The sequence below is a fragment of the Pongo abelii genome, chromosome 1, assembly GCF_028885655.2.
Source record: "Pongo abelii isolate AG06213 chromosome 1, NHGRI_mPonAbe1-v2.0_pri, whole genome shotgun sequence".
In the NCBI taxonomy this organism is placed as follows: Eukaryota; Metazoa; Chordata; class Mammalia; order Primates; family Hominidae; genus Pongo; species Pongo abelii.
Window position 1 is genome coordinate 25,737,147 of NC_071985.2, and position 19,145 is coordinate 25,756,291.

At 48.3% G+C, this 19,145-nt stretch overlaps 1 protein-coding gene across 1 annotated transcript in view; it reads right to left on the reverse strand.

The window, feature by feature from the left end:
• Positions 1-188: 188 nt before the first annotated feature.
• Positions 189-19,145, reverse strand: part of CAPN2 (calpain 2) — a 61,493-nt gene continuing 42,536 nt past the window's right edge. Inside the window, exons 10-21 of the mRNA XM_024245993.3 lie at positions 18,609-18,778; positions 16,875-16,886; positions 14,769-14,980; positions 12,643-12,679; positions 12,007-12,072; positions 10,058-10,115; positions 7,844-7,908; positions 6,128-6,196; positions 5,512-5,590; positions 4,111-4,227; positions 3,795-3,853; positions 189-1,199 (exon numbers count right to left, since the gene is read on the reverse strand). Coding sequence (XP_024101761.2) covers positions 1,176-1,199; positions 3,795-3,853; positions 4,111-4,227; positions 5,512-5,590; positions 6,128-6,196; positions 7,844-7,908; positions 10,058-10,115; positions 12,007-12,072; positions 12,643-12,679; positions 14,769-14,980; positions 16,875-16,886; positions 18,609-18,778 — 968 coding nt within the window. The 3' untranslated portion in view covers positions 189-1,175. The remainder of the gene's footprint in view (positions 1,200-3,794; positions 3,854-4,110; positions 4,228-5,511; positions 5,591-6,127; positions 6,197-7,843; positions 7,909-10,057; positions 10,116-12,006; positions 12,073-12,642; positions 12,680-14,768; positions 14,981-16,874; positions 16,887-18,608; positions 18,779-19,145) is intronic.

Sequence of the window (19,145 nt, forward strand, 5' to 3'; positions counted from 1 at the left end):
ATTATTAAAGTTTCTGAATTGGATTTTAAAAAAATTTTATAGTTCCGCATTTTAATTATAGGCAAGATTTCCTTTGAATACATGAATTTAGAGGGAGCACACCTTGTTAAAGTAGAAACAAGCTATAATCATGTGTGCTCATAAACCGTCCTGTGGGGCTGCCCTCCAGGAAGGAAAACATGGCATGGTGTGATTGCATGGGGTAACCCTTTATTTTTATTTAACAGTACATTTGGAAGAAGATAAGGCAACAAGGCAAAATTTCTATAATGTTGCTAGCATTTTCCCAAGGTAAAGCCAGGAAACAAACTTGTGTCCTTTCTATAAGAACTTCTAAGCAATGTCCCCTCTAACTCCATGGACAGACACTAGTGGTGATGAAGTTCATAACGTTTTGAGGTGGCAAACAGCTTATTTTGTCCTTTATCATAATTGGTTTGCAAATTGGATGCCTGGTTTTGGCATACTGGTTCAGTTGATCAAGCACAGGATCCCTTTGGTCTTTGTAAGACCAGATGTATAAGGCCGAATAGGGTCAAGAACTTGAGTGTAAGGAGAACGATTTACTATTACCAATCAGTATTCTATAAAACCTGTCTCTTGTTTAACCCAAGCGACAGAGGTGAGTCTTCTCACCTGGACTCTCTAGATGCCTTGACAAGATTACTTCATGATATACCATGTTTCCCAGTTTGCTCATGGGAAATGGTAATCTTGGACTGTTGTTTGGTAGAATCAACAGCTGCATTTCAAACTTGAAGTTGCTTTAAATATTCCCTGCAAGGGCCTCGTGTCCCTTGAGAGTGACTCAATGTTTTTGCTCAGCTGTTAAATAACTCCCTGCATTTTTTTTTTCCTGATTTAATATTGCTATGAACAGGAAAGTGTGTAAAAGTAAAAAGTGTATACTATTTACAGATTTAAAGCTTTCTTTGAGCTTGTCAAGGGTTAAGCGACTCATTTGCATTTAGTATAATGATATGCAAATCTTTTACTTTGATGTGTGAAACTTCTGCTATCTCAAATTGACAGTATCATTATTTTCAGCTATGATCATCCGTTTAAGTAAATGTTCCCATAATTTTGAGGTCCAGATACAAAGTGTTTTTCTATGGAAGCTTAATCCTTGGCTGATTTTCCATCATGAGAAGTCTTCAGGCAGATTAGTTGTAACTTCAAAGTACGGAGAAACAGAGCCACTGTGAGGAAGGAAAAAAAACCAAGTCAGCTCAGTGACCACTTTTAAAATTAAAGGCTATTTAAGTACCTGTAGATTGTTCCAAAAAACTTGTACTAGAAAAGCTGATCGAGGGCTATGATATCAGTGTACTAACTCATATTTTTCTTACCTGATTTCTAGAGTCTAGATTTTAACAGGTCAGTAGTCTGTGTGATTTGCATTAAGTGGTCATGAATCATATTACAGGGTTGACTGCACACATGAAAAGTGAAATTCACACAACAGAAATTAGCATTTTCACATCTCTGCCTCAGAGTATCACATCAGAAGTTAGTTTGGGATGTGGATATCCCTGCAACCAATGCTGTTCAGCATTGGTTCTAAGTTGTAGTGATACGGAAACTTTAAATCAGATTGATTCAACTAGTCTGGGATACAGCCAGGACACCAGCACTTTGGCAAAGCTCCCCATGTGATGGAATCTGCAGCCAAGGTTGAAATCCCTGCAGACTGAAGGGAGAGCTTCTGAACATGGCTCATCCTTAGCAAAGACTACGAGAAGCGAGGATCTCCAGGAACCTGCAAAAGGTGAGGCTTAGGAGTGACAGGAAAAGCCAGTGGGTAAGAAGATGCTTCTCAGAGGAGATGCGGAGGGAGTGGACTGAGCAGGCAGGCCAGGTGGACCCTAGGGTGGGGGTGGGTGGCTGGGGTAGAACAGGATATCTAGCAAGAATGACAGGCTAGGATTTCCAGAACTTAACATGTGGCATGTTTCATGTCACAGTTGTGTTGACTCTACTATTTATTTTATTTTAAATTTTTTGAGACAGGGCCTCGCTCTGTCGCCCAGGATGGAATGCAGTGGGGTGATCATGGCTTACTCCGGCCTTGACTTCCTGGGCTCAGGTGTTCCTCCCACTTTAGCCTCCTGGGTAGCTGGGTCTACAGGCACGCACCATCTTGCCTGGCTCATTTTTTATTTTTTATTTTTTTCTGAGACAGAGTTTTGCTCTTGTTGCCTAGGCTGGAGTGCAGTGGTGCCATCTCAGTTCACTGCAACCTCCACCTCCTAGGTTCATGCGATTCTCCTGCCTCAGCCTCTGGAGTAACGTATTTACAGGCACCTGCCACCACGCCCAGCTAATTTTTTTTTTTAGATGCAGTTTTGCTCTTGTTGCCCAGGCTGGAGTGCAATGGTGCAATCTCAGCTCGCCGCAACCTCCGCCTCCCGGGTTCAAGCAATCCTTCTGCTTCAGCCTCCCGAGTAGCTGGGACTGCAGGCATGTGTCACCATGCCTGGCTAATTTTGTATTTTTAGTAGAGATGGGGTTTCTCCATGTTGTTCAGGCTGGTCTCGAACTCCCAACCTCAGGTGATTCGTCCGCCTTGGCCTCCCAAAGTGCTAGGATTATAGATGTGAGCCACCGCGCCCAGTCCTAATTTTTGGATTTTCAGTAGAGATGCGGTTTCACCATGTTGGCCAGGCTGGTCTCGAACTCTTGACCTCAGGTGATCCACCCGCCTTGGCCTCCCAAAGTGATGGGATTACAGGCATGAACCACTGCGCCCAGCCTAATTTTTTATTTTTTTAGAAACGGGGTTGACTACATTGCAATCTAGGGGTAGAGATATTTCCTAGGATATGTAAAGTTTTAAGCAAGTTAGTGTGTTATTTGTAACCAGATAGACTGTATTTTCACTTTGCTAATACAATGCATAATAGCAGAATGAGACAGTTATTTAGTTGCTGCCTTCCTCCAGAGTTCAAAATCCACGGAAAAGAGCTGCCAGTGCCTTAGACCTGCCCTCCTCACCACTTCGCTCCTCTGTTACACGGACAGGACTGACAACTACCATTGTCACCCAGTGTCAGCCACTTCGCCCGGCCCTCTGTGGCCTTCCCTGAGTATACAGGAAATGCTGACTGGAGCCAGGTGATAATGGAAATACATCCCACCTGGCTTCTTTCTTTCAGTGAGAGAACTTCCTGTCATTGGGATGACACGAGAACATTTTACGCTTTGCTTTTTGTGAAATTAGCATACCCACTTAATTCAGATTGATGATCATTTCAGAGATGTGTATTGCTAGGGTTCCAGACACATGAGTGCAATAATAATAATAAATGGCAAACGTATTTACTAGTGTTGGTTTTATCTTAAATGGGGAGGGAGTAGAGAAAACTAATTTGCTCAAAGTATTTTAAGTAGACCCATTCTAAGAATGATGGATCTTCCCAAAACCCAACTTGAATTTCAGCTGAAGGATTTCTTTATATAAGCATGTTCTCCCTTGCATGCTAATCAGGAGTTCATTTTTCTAAGCATGATCCTGCAGCCACTCCTTAGTTTAATCTTGAGCTACACTCAAGTCAAAGCTCATGGGAAGAGGGAGCCAGGTGTGCATTTTGGACTTGAGAATAGGTGGTTGGAAAACAACTGCAAGTAAAAGTGCATTGTGGGATCTTACAACCGGGTACAGGCCTGGCCCCGACAGACCAAGAGCTCTTTAAAGCAAAACTTGAAAAAGCAGGTCACTCAAGTAACAGCCCTTTCCGCCCCATGCCTCCCCCATCCCCTTAGAAGCAAGATGGGGGCACAAGCTGCTGACTCACAGAGATAAGGTCGAGCTCTATTGTTCCAGTGTTCTCGGGATCCAGCTGCTTAAATATCTCTGTGGAGGGAGAAAAAGAGGATGTCACAAGTGAGTGACCTGAAACAGAGATCACATTATCCTCTTTTCAGTTCAGCAACTGACTTCACTGACCGCCATACACGCTTTCTTCCTCACCCTCAAATTAGTAAAGAGGGAATTTCATTCTCAACTCCTGGAAGACATGTCTCTAGTTTAGATGATTTCACCGAGGTGAAAGGCAGGCCACTTTAATACCAAGAGAACTGAAATTAGTCATTCCCCAAATATCCACTTACTGAATAGCGTTTCCAGCCGAACCAAACACCGAACAAAATTATCAAAATCGATGATGAGCTGGTCATCTGCAAACCGAGCAACGATGACTTGGTGGAGTTGACAGGGCATCTTGAAACCTGAAGTTACATGAACAAACTAACTCATTGCTAAGCATTAGATTGTACCATTTAGCTGCGCTCACAGGCTATGGAACTAATGTGGTGATTTAAATGAGGTATAATTGCTTTTGTCCTTTGGCTGCTCTTCTATGAGACTGGTTTGATTTTGCAAAGCCAGTACCTTCTGCTGTTTCTTTTGTTTCTGAACTGTCCACCTTCACCCTGCCTGTGTCCTTGCTGACACATAAGTCTTTTCTTGCCTGCTTCTGTTCTCATGGTCACGGTTGCTTCGTGTTGTTAACCACGCTGCTGCTGTTTGATTTTTTTGTTTAGCTCTGAATCGTCTTGGAGACCAGATTCTTCCTGGATATATGTGAGCAGAAGCTGTTCCTGGTAAACTCATAGTAGTTCTCCCTCCTTCCAGAGTAAAATAATTTTTATTGAGCCTGTGGCCACATAGCATCAAGACTGCATGTCCCAGCTTCCTTGCAGCCAGCAGAGGCCTTGTGATCACAGTCTGGCTGGTGGGATGTGTGAGCAGAAATGGCCTGTGTGCCCTTAAAGGCAAGGAGCCCTTCTTCTGTCAACCTGCTGGCGGCATGTGTTTGTGGTGGCAGGCTGTCCCAGGTCCCTTGGATGAGGGCAACCCTCGAAGGTCCGGTGGGCATCATGGATGGGGGCAGGCTGGGGGAAGCGTGATCAGATAGTGACATGGTAGGATAGTAGGAGGCACCGTCCTAGCCATGGACTGCTGGAGCTGGGATTGTTATGCGACAGAAAGACATACCTCATATAAACCACTGTTGTGTGGGGTCTCTGTGGCAGCATTATATTCCAGCAAATAGAATGAACAGCCTCATGCTGACACATTTGCTCCCAAAGCCCAGCAGTCTCCCACTTTGCTGGTCTACCACTCGCTTGTGTCCTTTTCTTGATATCCAATTCTGCTAGGGTCTTACCCTAAGGGCTGAGCTGAGACATTCCATTTCTGCCTAATCAACCCTGCACCAGAAAGGAAGCACCTGGAGGAGTCTGTTGAGAGCTGGCTTTGCCTGCTTGCTGTGCCAGGCGGCTCCAAAGGAAACTTGGATTCAAGAAGGCACAGAGGGCAGAGCATCCTACTGCATTTAATTTTACCAATTAGTTTTTGAAAGGGGAATGAAAAGGAGGTGTCTGTATTAAACCAGCACCTACTTTATTTTATAGCTTTACCAAATCTTGTGTTACATGGTATAGGATGAGTGTTCACATATTCTACAGACAGATTAAACTAGGAACAAAAATGCAGTTTTAAAGGGTTACCTGCTTCTTCTAACGCCTTCCGCATTTCATAGGAATTCATGGTACCAGACCTGTCAACGTCGATTTCTCGGTAAATTTTCTGGAACACATAAATTAGTTGTAAGAACTATGACCCAAAGCAAAGCTGGCAAGTTACCTCCCTAGTATGTGCTGAGTGGGGATGAAGTTTTTCCAGCTCTGTGCCTCTAGTTTGGCCTTGGAAGAATCACCCATGTTTCTGCCTTAAATAACTAATAGTATTTTGCTTCTGTCTGTGAGCTGATTTGTAAATATGCCCATCAAACCAGCCAGCCAACGCCCATAGGTCCATGTTCTTGTCTTATATAATTTTTGTACTTTAGCTGTCAAAAACCCTTTTCAGGAAACCCTTGATGGCGGCCTTTAGATGATCCCCATAATCAGGAGGAAGGGAATAGGCCACTTCACCTGCAAAGTCCTGGTTGGTTTTTTGTTTGCATTTCCTCAGCCCCATCTTTACTCACTCTGAGCTTCTTTATGGGTAAAATCCCAATCCCCTTGGAAATGTTTCTCCGCTCTGTGGAGGAGTTGCTGCATCTTAAAGCATACGCACGGAATGCTCCCCAACACAGATCCACCCGCACCTCTGGGATCTTACTTGGTATTTTTGAATCTTCGTCCAGAGAATGTAGAACTCTTTCAGCCCCAGTTTGCCACTCCCGTCCGACTGCCTTCAGTCAAGGAAAGCCCTTGAGTGTGGGTCCATTTGGGCATAGTGTCACCTAGTTTGACTTCTCAACGGGATCTTTTGAATATCGTAGCACATGCGCAAGGAGGGTTTGCAGAAGGATCCTTTTCCTGCTTTTCCCACTGGCTAAAGCTCCTTTTAAAGGATTGGAGGAAGGGCGAGAAAGACCTGCTGGCTCCCTGCCGATTCTGGTTGCTGTTTTGATCTAGGGGTGCTGTGGAGGCCCCAGATACTACTAAAAATGAGCTATTAGATGACATGCAGAGGGCTTTGGATGGCTTCTAGTGGCTAGGCCCTTGCTGTTTTTTTTAAAGTATGTGGATTATATCTAAGAGGCCTTTGGTGAAGGGAGCTAGCAGGTGTACACCGTGAATCCACTAGATAAAACTTCACAGAAGTGGCCAGGCATGGTGGCTCACACCTCTAATCCCAGCACTTTGGGAGGCCAAGGTGGGCAGATCACCTGTGGTCAGGAATTCGAGACTAGCCTGGCCAACACGGTGAAACCCTGTCTCTACTAAAAATAGAAAAATTAGCTGGGTGTGGTGGCGCGTACCTGTAGTCCTAGCTACTGGGGAGGCTGAGGGGGGAGAATCACCTGAACCTGGGAGGCGGAGGTTGGAGTGGGCTGACATTGTGCTACTGCACTCCAGCCTGGGTAACAGAGTGAGACCCTGTCTCAAAAAAACCAACCAACTAAACAAACCAACAGAAAAAACTTCACAGAAGCTTAGGCTGCCCCTTACCACCACTTCTTACTAAGCATTGGAAACAATGGGGAAATGGATGACTAGTTTGCCTTGGGGACAGGTGGGTTGCCTGAGAAGGAGCTAGAGCAAAAGGGAAGTAGGATGCTCACGAAAGTAGCCCTTATCTAAATCAAGAAGACGATCTTGATCAGACAAAACAGATTCACATCAGAAATACTGTGGTTAGGGAATATTTTCCTAGAAGAAGTAATGGAAACACATCACTGAGGAAACAAATTCGAGCTGTTTTGTGCAAAGAAGTGTTAGGCATATTGTCAGGAATTTCCTGCACCAGCCCCAGGAATGGACTGGTGGGCCTACATTCTTTTTCTTTTTCTTTTTTTTTTGGAGATGAGTCACGCTCTGTCGCCCAGGCTGGAGTGCAGTGGCGCGATCTCGGCTCACTGCAAACTCCGCCTCCCAGGTTCAAGCGATTCTCCTGCCTCAGCCTCCTGAGTAGCTGGGATTACAGGTGCCCACCACCATGCCCAGCTAATTTTTGTATTTTTAGTAGAGATGAGGTTTCACCATGTTGGTCAGGCTGGTCTTGAACTCCTGACCTTGTGAGTCAGGAGGCCCACCTTGGCCTCCCAAAGTGCTGGGATTACAGGCGTGAGCCACTGCCCCCGGCCATGGGCCTGCATTCTAAGCCTTTCAGGGTAGGTGGGAGGGGGGTGTAGCATTTGTTTTCCCTCATCAGAGGATTCTCACATTTCCCTAGTAAGGGAGGTCAGTGCTGCTGACTGTCCAACAGCAACTCAGCAAGTTGGGAACAACTGGCCATTTTGAAAGGGGAGAAGGCCATGTGTTTGAATCTTTCTGGAGTGAGATTTTAAACTCCCCCAGTCTCTATTCCCTGGAGCACATTAAAGGATACATCCAGCATGTCAACCATAATTTTGCATGTCTCGATGCTGAAGCCATCTGACTTGATATCTTGGCCTAAAAGACAAAATCAGTGTGACAGGAAAAATCTCTGAGCGGTGATGTCCAATTGAACTTTCCACAATCATGGAGATATTCTTTATCTGTGCCCTTCACATACAGAAGCCACTTCCATTATGTTAAATAGCCACACGTGGCTAGTGACTGCCAGACGGGGACAGTGCAGACGATGTCCACATTGCCTGATGTCTCTGTATATTTGCCATGGGCAAACAGGGCTTTAAAAAGTGCTTTTTGAACAAACAAATCACAGAATGATCAATGGTTGGTCCTTAGGTGCCCACAGGATATAAAGTCACCTGTAGTTGTCGGGCAGGGAAAAAGAAAACAGAGAGCCTAATTCTAGGCTATGACCTGTGAGAGAAAGAGGTTTACTTGAACTGTCCATCTGCAGACATTTATGGACTGTGTCCCCAGCTGACTGAGAAACCTGAAGACCTGGGATCTATCCATGAGCTATTGTGCTGCACTAAGTGAGTCCTACCCACTTGGTGTTTGGCAGGTGGCATGAGACCCTAGTCACCAATGTGAATCTGGCTCCCCACAGACTTCGCGAAAAGCCAACCCTTTTTGTTATGTCCTTGAAAGAGGTTAGAGCCTGACCTGCCTCAAAGCTGCCACTCTGGGCACCAACCCCTTCTTAGATGGTCATGAGGCTCTGGCCCAGCAGCTCTGCACGCAGACTCTGGTGTGGAGCCCTCCAGAAGGCTGGAGTCAGCAGGCAGCTAGGGGTAGGGTACTAAGCTCAGAGGCACTTGCGGAGCGAATGCTGCTCCCCCAGCAAGGAGCGGGCTGAATCCAGGCAAGGCCCGCTTCTTCCCCACCTCCCAGCCCCACCCTCCATCTGTGCAGAAACAATGAGGCTTTAGTCTCCTCAGCTCATGAGGACTGCATATCTGAAGAGCTCTGTGACCTCACTTGTGCCTGGTGGCCTCCAGGGTAAACACAATCTTCTTGCCTTCCCTGAAAGTTAGAGGAGGGCGGGTGCAGACTGGGTCTCCTCTGGGGAGGCCCCGCACTGGACTGACCGTAACCTGGCCGGCCCAGCCCTCTTGGTTCACACTGGGAGGGAAGACCCAGCTGGCCCGGGACTCTTCTTTGGCTCTGAAAGGCAGATTTATTTTATCTCATGGAGTTAGGCTAGAGGCCATCTTGTCAGAGGGAATGATGTCCCTTGAAGTCCCTGAGGCTTCTCGAGATGATCCCTAGGGCTGGTATGCAGCAAACGACCATGACTGCATTTGTCTCTGATGCAGATTCCTAACTTCTGATATGTTCAAAACTCTGCTTCCTGGATTGCCAGTTGCTCTCTTATCAAATGCAGTGTGATTCTTTTGATAATTTGAGTGGAAAAAATGTCTCTGTGCTATGTTTCCTGCTCCTCCCTGCTGGTGATCCACAGTAAGGGGTTGAACAATCAATCCTCTGACATTTTTTTGCTTAAGAAATCGTTAGTTACAAGATGTGGCTGGGCGCGATGGCTCACACCTGTAATCCCAGCACTTTGGGAGGCCGAGGTGGGCAGATCACTTGAGGCCAGGAGTTCAAGACCAGCCTGGCCAACATGGAGAACCCCGTCTCTAGGAAAATACAAAAATTAGCCGGGTGTGGTAGTGCATGCCTGTAATCCCAGCACTTTGGGAGGCCAAGGCAGGTGGATCACTTGAGGTCAGGAGTTCAAGACCAGCCTGGCCAACATGGTGAAAGCCTGTCTTTACTAAAAATACAAAAGTCAGCTGGCTGTGGTGGCACTTGCCTGTGATTCCAGCTACTTGGGAGGCTGAGGCAGGAGAATCGCTTGAATTTGGGAGGTAGAGATTGCAGTGAGCTGAGATTGCGCCACTTTACTCCAGCCTGGGCGACAGAGTGAGACTCTGTCTCAAAAATAAAATAAAATAAATTAAAAAAATAGATCACACAAAGCTAGTATGTAGTGGAAACCTGGATTTGATCTTTGATCTGTGGATGCTACAAACACTTGTTCTTTTTTAATCACATCATACAAATCCTTCATCCACTTCTTGGAGGGGATGGAGGGTGGTGGTTTAGTCACAGCAGCCAGACGTGGAGGGGGAAAGATTTCCATGTTCCCTCCCATCCACAGGGGAAAGAGCAGGATGAGGTTTTGCAATGAGGAGATACTCACGCTTTGCTAGAACCCTTCTCAGGATGGTCTGCAGCTCAAAGGCAGAGATCTCCGCATCCTGTGGACACGTAACCAGAGCATAGTTATTGGCCCCCCGTGGGAGCTGGACGAGCACAGGGCAGGACACCAGTGCATTAGGTAGGCCTCGGTGGGGTCTATGAATGTGCATTTCTAACAAGCCCCCAGGCCATGTTGGGGCTGCTATCCCCAGACCACACTTTGAGTAGTATTGCCCCATTCTGGTTTTAGATACAGTGTTTTTGGTTTGGTTCTTTTTAGAACACCCAGGCTGGGGTGGACTGCAGTGGTATGTTCCTAGCTCATTGAAACCTCAAACTCCTAGGCTCAAACCATCCTCCAGCCTCAGCCTCCCAAAGTGCTGGGATTACAGGTGTGAGCCACTGCACCCAGCCTAGATAGGGTGTTTTAATGTACAGATGCAGTAGGGAGAGTTCACTCACAATTTCTTTGCTGTAGAGAATATAAATAATAAATACTCCACTCTACCCATGTTTGTGGTCTTTCTTAACTTAATTCTCTTATACCATTCCTCTTATCTGGCATGTCTTCTTCATTCTTTAAAACTCAAAGCTCAGACTTCCTGTAAAACTGGTGAAAACCAGCTGCCTCCAAGACCCAGCCGGCCCTCCTCTATGCCCATAATGCCAGGGCCCCTCATGGGCCCAGATGTCTCTATCCACTTATACATATTTGTGTAACTCATGGATAAACTCCTTTGTTTAAAACCAAGATTGATTGCAGTCATTTTTGCCTTTTGGGGTGTGTATGTGTGGGATTCAATCAGTGGGGAAAGAAGACTCTCATGGCCCCTTTCCTTGGGAATCTAGGAGGGAGCAGAGGGTGAGAGGCCGGTGGAGGCGCAGAGCAGATGATGCCTGGCTTAGTACTTTGATGGGTCTTTAGGTCAGCGAAGGGAGGCCCAGATGAGCTCAATGATTGCAAAGTTCCTCCACACAGTGAAGAAACAGGACTTTTTTTTTGGAGTTGTTGGGAAAAAAGAGGGCTAAATAACTTTGTGATGGGACTAAATGGCTGAGGGATTTTTTTAAGAACAGGGAAGCGGCCAGGTATGGTGGCTCACACCCGTAATTCCAGCACTTTGGGAGGCTGAGGTGGGAGGACTGCTTGAGCTCAGGGGTTTAGGACCAGCCTGGACAACACAGTGAGACCCTGTCTCTTAAAAAATTAAAAAATTAGCTGGGCATGGTGGTATGCGTCTGTAATCCCAACACTTTGGCAGGCCAAGGTTGGAGGATTGTTGAGCCCAGGAGTTCCAGAGCAGCCTGGGCAACATGGCAAGACCCCGTCTCTACAAAAATAAAAATAAAATAAAAATTAGCTAGACGTGGTGTGCTCCTATAGCCCCAGCTACTTGGGAGACTAAGGTGGCAGGATCTCTTGAGCCCAGGAAGTGGAGGCTGCAGTGAGCTATGATCACACCACTGCACTCCAGCCTGAGTGACAGAGAGAGACCTTGTCTCTAAAAAGAAAAAAAAAAAAAAGGAAAGAGAACAGAGAAGCCTAATTCAAATACTCTGTTGCAGGTTGCCTACATTCTTGAGACTTGAAACCCTTCCACCTCCCCAAATCCTTTGTGGAAATCAAGGATAAGGGGCCAAGTTTCATGCCTCAATTGGCATAGAACAGAGAAAATAAAACAGTCACAACATGAGCCCAGGAATCCTAAGGAAGGGAGAACACAGAGTCAGGGCTGACCATGCAAATGGAAGCCCCCGGCAGCACGCGGAGGTCTCAGGGAGGACATACGCAAGAGGGCTGAGCTGGAACCCGAGCGCCATTTGCAATTTCTCTTTGCTTTTGTTCAGTTTGTTTCCTCTCCCCTTTAAACTAAAGTCCCCTTGGGGACACACACTGTCTCTTCCTTTGCATCAACCAGAGTGTATAACATCGTTTTTGGGAACATTTACCTCTCCTGCCAACTGGGCAAACAGTCTCCTGAATCCATCATCAATGTCATCCTTGCTGATGTCGAACTGGAAGGTGAGGCAGAGACATAAGAATGCATCAGAGCGAGGCATGACAGCAAGTGTCTGCCCGCCCTTCCATGGCAGCCGCCTCCCACTCCCCTTCTCTACCCCTCCCTGGGGCCCGAATTCTACGGTGATTTGGGTTAAGATCAGGTATAGTGTGAAGAATTAATATAAAGGCTTTTTTTTTTCTAATTAAAACACAAGAGGGAATGTAAATTATGTGGGAAGGAGTAATATTCTAATTTCTCACAGAGGTATCTTCTCTAGCATCCAATTAAAATGGCCTTTTAGGATCTATTCTAGTGGGGACTCGGAAGCATAAAGACTAGCTGGAATGTTCTGGATGGATTTTGACAGTGGCTAGCACAGCCCAGTAGGCAAGGGACTGGCCCATGCCCCTAGCACAGAGGCCAGAGCTGATGCAGGTAGTCGACTCTTGGATTCCCAGTACCCGGCTTTATCCTTAGTTTCAGGCTTTGTTTGTGAAGTCCAAAAACTCTTGGAGTTTTTTTGCTCCTCTGCTCTCTGGATTGTCCAGGACAGAGTGGGTGAAATTCAAAGAGTTACAAATACCTCTTCAAGATTGGCCTCGATTTCATCATCGACAGCTCTGGAAAAAGAAGGAAATTATGTGTTACTGGAAGGCAGGTGAGGGCAAAAAGGAAGTGTTGCAGAAATCACTGCTAAAATGGAAGTGCAGTGCTAAATCCAGCAGGGGGTAGGTGGGGTGGGGCAGGGCTGCGGTGGGGGGAGGTCTTTGTATTCCAAGTTTCTGTGATAACACCTCCCCTAAAGAGCAAAAATCTTTCTGCATTCCAAGTTTCTGTGATAACATTTCTCTGCATTCCAAGTTTCTGTGATAACACATTCCCCTAAACAGCAAAAATAAAGGCAGAAGTGATCTGAAGGAAGGGTCATGACCAAAGCGACGTGGGAGAGCTGGAGATTTTTGTTTGCTAGTTTTTGATCTTTATCAAATAGGACAGCCTTTGCGTGTAGTGTGGTGTTCGTCCTAGCCTTAAGGAATAGCTTCTAAGTTCCACTTGAAACATCCTTTGCCAACATAGACTTTCACACTGAGAATCATGCAGTGCAAATCATCGCCTATTGTTCTGCCTCAGGTTGGAGAGGTGGGCAGTGCGGAGGCCTGTGTGTCATTTCAGTCAAAGCTCAGGTCAGGCAGTGGTTAGTTTATCCTGTGCACCACCCCTGTGTCCAAGGCCAGGTCCTTCTGCTCCATAGTGAGGGTAATCAAGCTCAGGAGGGTCTTCCTTGGGCCACTGCGATTTTAACTAGGTGACCAACAGTCCTATCTGCAGGGCCAATGCCTGGCAGAAGGAAAAGGGGACCTCTTGGTGCTGATCATTGGAATCTGGAGCAGAAGGATTAATATCTTGGGACAAAGAAGTCAGAAATCTTTGAGAGGTGGGGTGTCCTGTTGGGGTAGGGAGCTCACCCTGGAGAGAGTTGAGGGGCTGAGGCTTCCCTGGGAGAGTGACTTGTGGCTGGCAGGGAGAGTAGTGGGTTTGACAAAAGACAGTGTTATTCTAATGCCACCAGGTCATCCTCCTATTTTTTTGTCAGTGAGGACTAAGCTGAACACACCGGGTTTCCTCTAAGGATCCTCAGAGCTGAGAGGAAAGGTCCCTTCCCCCGTGGTAGGCTTTAGCAAATGAAGACAGCCTGGCAGTGGCAGGGGGCTTACAGCCGCACTTTAGTGGCATTTATTGGTTTGCAGCTGCCTGGCATTGCTTTGTCTCCCTTCGCCATGGGAAATTATTTCTGCATCATGCATTATCTTGGGGCAAGGGCAGTTCCCTGCCTCTACCTCCCATTGGCTCTTCCTCTACAGGAACCAGCAGGCCAGGTGGCTGACCCAAGCCCAGCACCTCAGACACATTCCACGAGATCTTTAGACCTGAGCGCATGACCCAGGGTCCGAGGGGTCATCTCACACCCTGGTTCTCCAACACATCCTTGGCTCCTGTTCTTCCTAGCTTGACCCCCTACCTCCCATCAGTTCTGGAGTCTCCAATGGCCTTTCGATGAATTCCCTTTAGCTTAAATCACCCAAGGTAGATTCCGCTTTTGCCAATCAAGTGCCCAGCTGAACATACATGGTTGAGGCAGAAGTCAAAGTGGCAGAAGCCATTGTGAACTGAGGCCACCTGGACAGTGGCAGGAAATGGTGACGTCAGCCACAAAGGGTTCCCAAACATGTGGGATCCCATGAGGAAGGGGAGAGGGAGCTGGTGACATGACGACTATAACAGGGAGAGGTTCTGGAGGTGGGAACCGTTGAAATGGTGGCTCTGCTAGGCCAGGTGGCCTGGAAAAGCAAGGATTACACCAGCACTGCTCAGCTTTCTTCAAATGACGAGACTGGATTCGTAGTTTAACATTCAAGTACCAACTTGAGAATTCAGAGACATACTTATGAAATTAGACCCTGCAATTCACTGTACAGCCACCCCTTTCCAACCAAAAATATCCACAGTGGCTTTTTCCATTGTTTACCTTACTATAACACTAAGACTTCCTCAATCCATCAAATCCCCACACTAGTCCTTCGAGGTGGGCAGGTGCTACAGAAAAAGTAACTGACATTCAGAGGATGAAAGAGCTCTCTAGGGGCCGAGGAACAGACCAGTGGGTAGGGACACGGAAGGGTGGGGAGGGGAAGGGACCAAACCACCTACTGGTAGTCAGCTTTCTTTTCAGAAAAGACCCGGATGCAGAAATCCCCATCCTTGTTGGGTTCGAAGGTGGAAGGCACGAGAATGTACTCTCCTGGCGGCAGCTTGAAGCGGTTGAGCACCTCCCGGAGGTTGATGAAGGTGTCTGAGCGCTCCCTGGCGCGATTCGTCAGGAAGAAGTTTTTGCTGAGGTGGATGTTGGTCTGCCCACTTAACTGAGGAATAAATAGAGAAACATGGGGGTAGATGAAGGGAAGGCTCCAGGCAAATGTCATTTTCATTCACTGAGATAAAAGCAGTTGGGTGGTGTGGTGGCTCAGTCCTGCTGTCCTGGTGTATAAGGAGGGGAGGCCAGGCGTCCGAGACCAGCCTGGGCCACACAGGAAGCCCTCATCTATATAACAACAACAACAACAACAACAAAATTTTTTTAAAAAAAATAGCAGTACAGTGACAATGCCTAGGTCATTTTAGATAAAAAGCAAACTTTTGTTAGGCGCAGTGGCTCACGCCTGTAATCCCAGCACTTTGGGAGGCTGTGAGAGGATTGCTTGAGGCCAGGAGTTTGAGACCAGCCTGGGCAATATAGTGGGAACCCTGTCTCTGCAAAAAATAAAAATATTAGCCAGGGGTGGCAGCATGTGCCTGTAGTCTCAGCTACTCAGCAGGCTGAGGTAGGAGGCTCACGTGAGTCTGAGAGTTCAAGGACGGCAGTGAGCTATGATCACACCACTGTACTCTAGCCTGGGTGACAGAATGAGACCTTGTCTTAAAAAAAAAAAAAAAAAAAAAAAGGCAAACTTCCTACCAAAAAACATAAATGCCTGCTGAGGAACTCGGAAGCACATGCCCACAGGGAGTTTCACATCCATTCAGCTCTGCCTGCAGAGATGCCCAGTCTTTCCACACAGTGCTCCCAGCCTTCCTCTAAGAGACTCTCAGGCAGGAACAGCGTCCACATGGCAGGAACCTGGCTCGGTTCTACGTGGTGTATGATGCACTAATAAAAGCAAAGACAGGACTGGGGGCAGGGAAAGACAACCCAGCTTCTAAACCAAGCATGATCCACCGGACCAAGGCTGGAGCAGCATCCAAAAGAGCCCGATGTGCTACCGGTTGCACTGCCTTGCTGTGAAAGAAATGTACTACAGGTGGGTCAAAGTGCCCCATGTGTCTACTTTAATAATCGTGACCTTGGAAGTCAAACAGCTACCAGGCATCCCATCTGCTTTAGCCAGTGGTGACTGTGGGCCCAAACGCTCTCACAAAATCTAAGTCATTCCACGGTAGTGCAGTGAGGTGGATGGTTGACCAGTTTTACTGAAAAATAAACTGAAATGCAGCCAGGCACGGTGGCTCACGCCTGTAATCCCAGCATTCTGGGAGGCTGAAGGGGGTGGATCACCTGAAGTTAGGAGTTCAAGACCAGCCTGGCCAACATGGTGAAACCCCATCTCTACTAAAAATACAAAAATTAACCCGGCGTCCTGGTGCATGCCTGTAGTCCCAGCTACTTGGGAGGCTGAGGCAGAAGAATCACTTGAACCTAGGAGGTAGAGGTTGTAGTGAGCCGAGATCATGCCACTGTACTTCATCCTGGGTGAAAGAGTGAGACAAAAAAAAGAAAAAAAAAAATCCCAAAACCAAAAAACAAAACAAAAAAAACCCTGAAATGCAGAGAGGAGCTGTAATGTGTCCAAGGTCACACAGCCTGGGAACTGGGTCCTGGTCTCCTCTGCGCTCCCACGTTGTCTTCTAGGAGAGTCTGCAGGGTTCACCTTTTCTCTGACTCAGTCTTCTCCTAAGAGTGACACAGGACTCTGTGAAAAGGATCATGGATTTTCTGCCCAGAACCAAACCCTATATGGGCTCTGCCAGGTCACAGGAAGGCAGCGGGTCCCACAAGGACTTTCCAGAAACCTTGCCCAGAGCTTAGACCAGTGGGTTCTAGAGCCTGGGCAACTTCAGCAGGGCCCCAGGGGTAGCCAGGACTCATCCTTCATGATCACCAGCCCCTGCCCGGGCTTCACGATGCTCCCTGAGCTGTGGCAGTCTAAGCCTCTCGCTTTTTTGGTGACCTGAGCACCCCAGGACATGGGCCAGACGTACCTCCTCCGGAACCTGCAAAATAAAGGAGACACAATTCAGATGCCGGAAAAGCAGCGTAAGAAAATGCATCACTGTGCTCTTCTCTTTTGCTGCCCCGTTTTCTCTGTAGCATTAGCAATATCAACTAATTCAACTGAGTAACTGTTTTCCAAGGAACTCAAAGCCTCTCCAACACTGAAGAAAATCCTCTTACCTTGTTGATAAGCCCTCACCTCCGTTCCTAACTTACAGAGCATAAATCTGAGGCACGGAGATGTGAAGAGACTTGTCTAAGGTGGCAAAGCCCATATCTGCCTCCCACGCAGGGAAAGAGGGCCAGGTGGGCCCTGTTGGAGGAGGCAGCAGGCGAGGGGAAATACACTCGGGGCTAGGAGCCAGCAGTGCCGGCCTCTGTCAGCCAGATCCAGTGGTCCGGTCTGCATTTCCTTGAGCAAGTCCCCTCCCTTCTCTGGCCTCAGTTTTCTTATCTCAAAAATAGGAACCAGTGATCCCCAAGGTCCTTCCCAACTCTGAAAGCCCATGGCTGCATTTCCAAGCCCATACGCCGGTGGGAGGGAAGCTGTGTATCACAATTCCATTTGCATTCTCCTTGGAGCGATTCTGTCTCGGATCTGAAGTCCTCAGCTCCTGTTTCAGAGACCGAGGGTTTTGGGCCTATGTGCATTTTTACAACTGATGGTGTTTGCCCAGCTGCCTTTCTCAGGTGGGTGAGCAGGCAGAAGTCAGTGTTCTATGGGTGGCAACGTTGCCAGTGGTGAGCACAGAGCCTCCTCTCCTGACACCTCGTCTGGATTCTCCCAGGGGTGTGCCGGGAAACTGGCTCTTGGGAGAGGGTGGAAGCTCTGATCTGTAGTATTTGCCACTTTCCATGGTGTAAACAGGTCCCCGCCAGGGCCATTTTTCAGGCTGCTGAGGTGACCTCAGCAGATATGGGTCAGAGAAAAGAGATGGGCTTTGGGAGCCGGGAGGAGCCAGCTCCAGCCCATCGAACCGAAATGCATCCCCAGTCAGTGCCCTAAAGCCTTCCTTGCATCCCTCTCCTCCCACAGCTACCTGCAGCCCACAAAAGCTCTTTCTTATTCTGCAGAAGGGAGTGGGGAGAGCCCAGGGGCCCAGTGTGTTGGGTGAGTTCTCAGTGCCCCAGCCCCAGCCTAAGGCCGGAGAGGAGGCTGCAATGTGGCTGCCCTCTGGCTGCGGCTCAGAGTGAAAGGAAAACACCAGACAGCAGGAGTCTGTGTAGGGATCTGGGCTCCAGCCAGCAGAGCCCTGCAGGGAGTATCATGACCAATGTTCCCCTGTCCCCAGGCTCTCCACCATCCAGGCCAATGCCTTTGCCCAGCTCTGAGCAGCTGCACCCATGGACTCAGTCCTGCCCTTACAGTATTGCCTGATGTGGCCCAGTATATTCTGTTCTTTGGAGATGGGTGTGCTGACCAGCATGCCAGGCCTGGAGGATGTGAGAAGGGATGTGGAGGCCATTTGAGAGTGGAACTCCCTGGAGGCTGGCTGTGGGGGGCCCGTGAAGGGCTTAGAAGGCCCCACAACCCAGACCCACTGCAGGGGCCTCCCTACAGGGGCTACTCCTGAGCCTGGCCAGGCTGGTAGTTTTGCTTTTCCTTGGCCAAGCTCCCTGTCTGGGATCCCATCCTCAGTTCTGCCTCTGGGGTCAGCTTTCCATACAGGGGCTGAGTTGAGCACGGGGGAAGGGAGGGCAGGAGCCCCCGTGCTCTGCACCTCGTAGATGCCGAAGCCGATGGTGTGCATGTCCTCGCCCATCTTCCTCTGCCGCCGTCGGTGCTTCTGAATGAGCCCCACCAGGAAGGTGCAGCCGCTCTCCCCGTCCTCCTCGTCCTCATCCTCCTCCTCCAGCTTGATCAGGTACTGAGGGTTCATCCAGAATGTGTCTGCAGCCAGAAGGGGGCAGAGGAGCCCAGCCCTGAGCAGGAATGCATGGGGGTGGGGGGTGGCCCTGGTCTCAGGCTTGGAGGCTTCTGAGAGGGATGGAGATAAAGGGAGATGGTGGGAGGTGGCGGGAGATGGTAAGAGGTGGCGGGGGATGGTGGGAGATGGCAGAGGATGGCAGAAGATGGTGGGAGACAGCGGGAGATGGCAGAAAATGGCAGAAGATGGTGGGAGATGGTGGGAGTTGGCAAGAGGCGGTGGGAGGCTGTGGGAGACAGTGGGAGATGGTGGGAGATGGCAGAGGATAGCAGAGGATGGTCAGAGATGGCAGGAGATGTTGGGAGAGGCTAGGAGGTGGAAGACACCAGG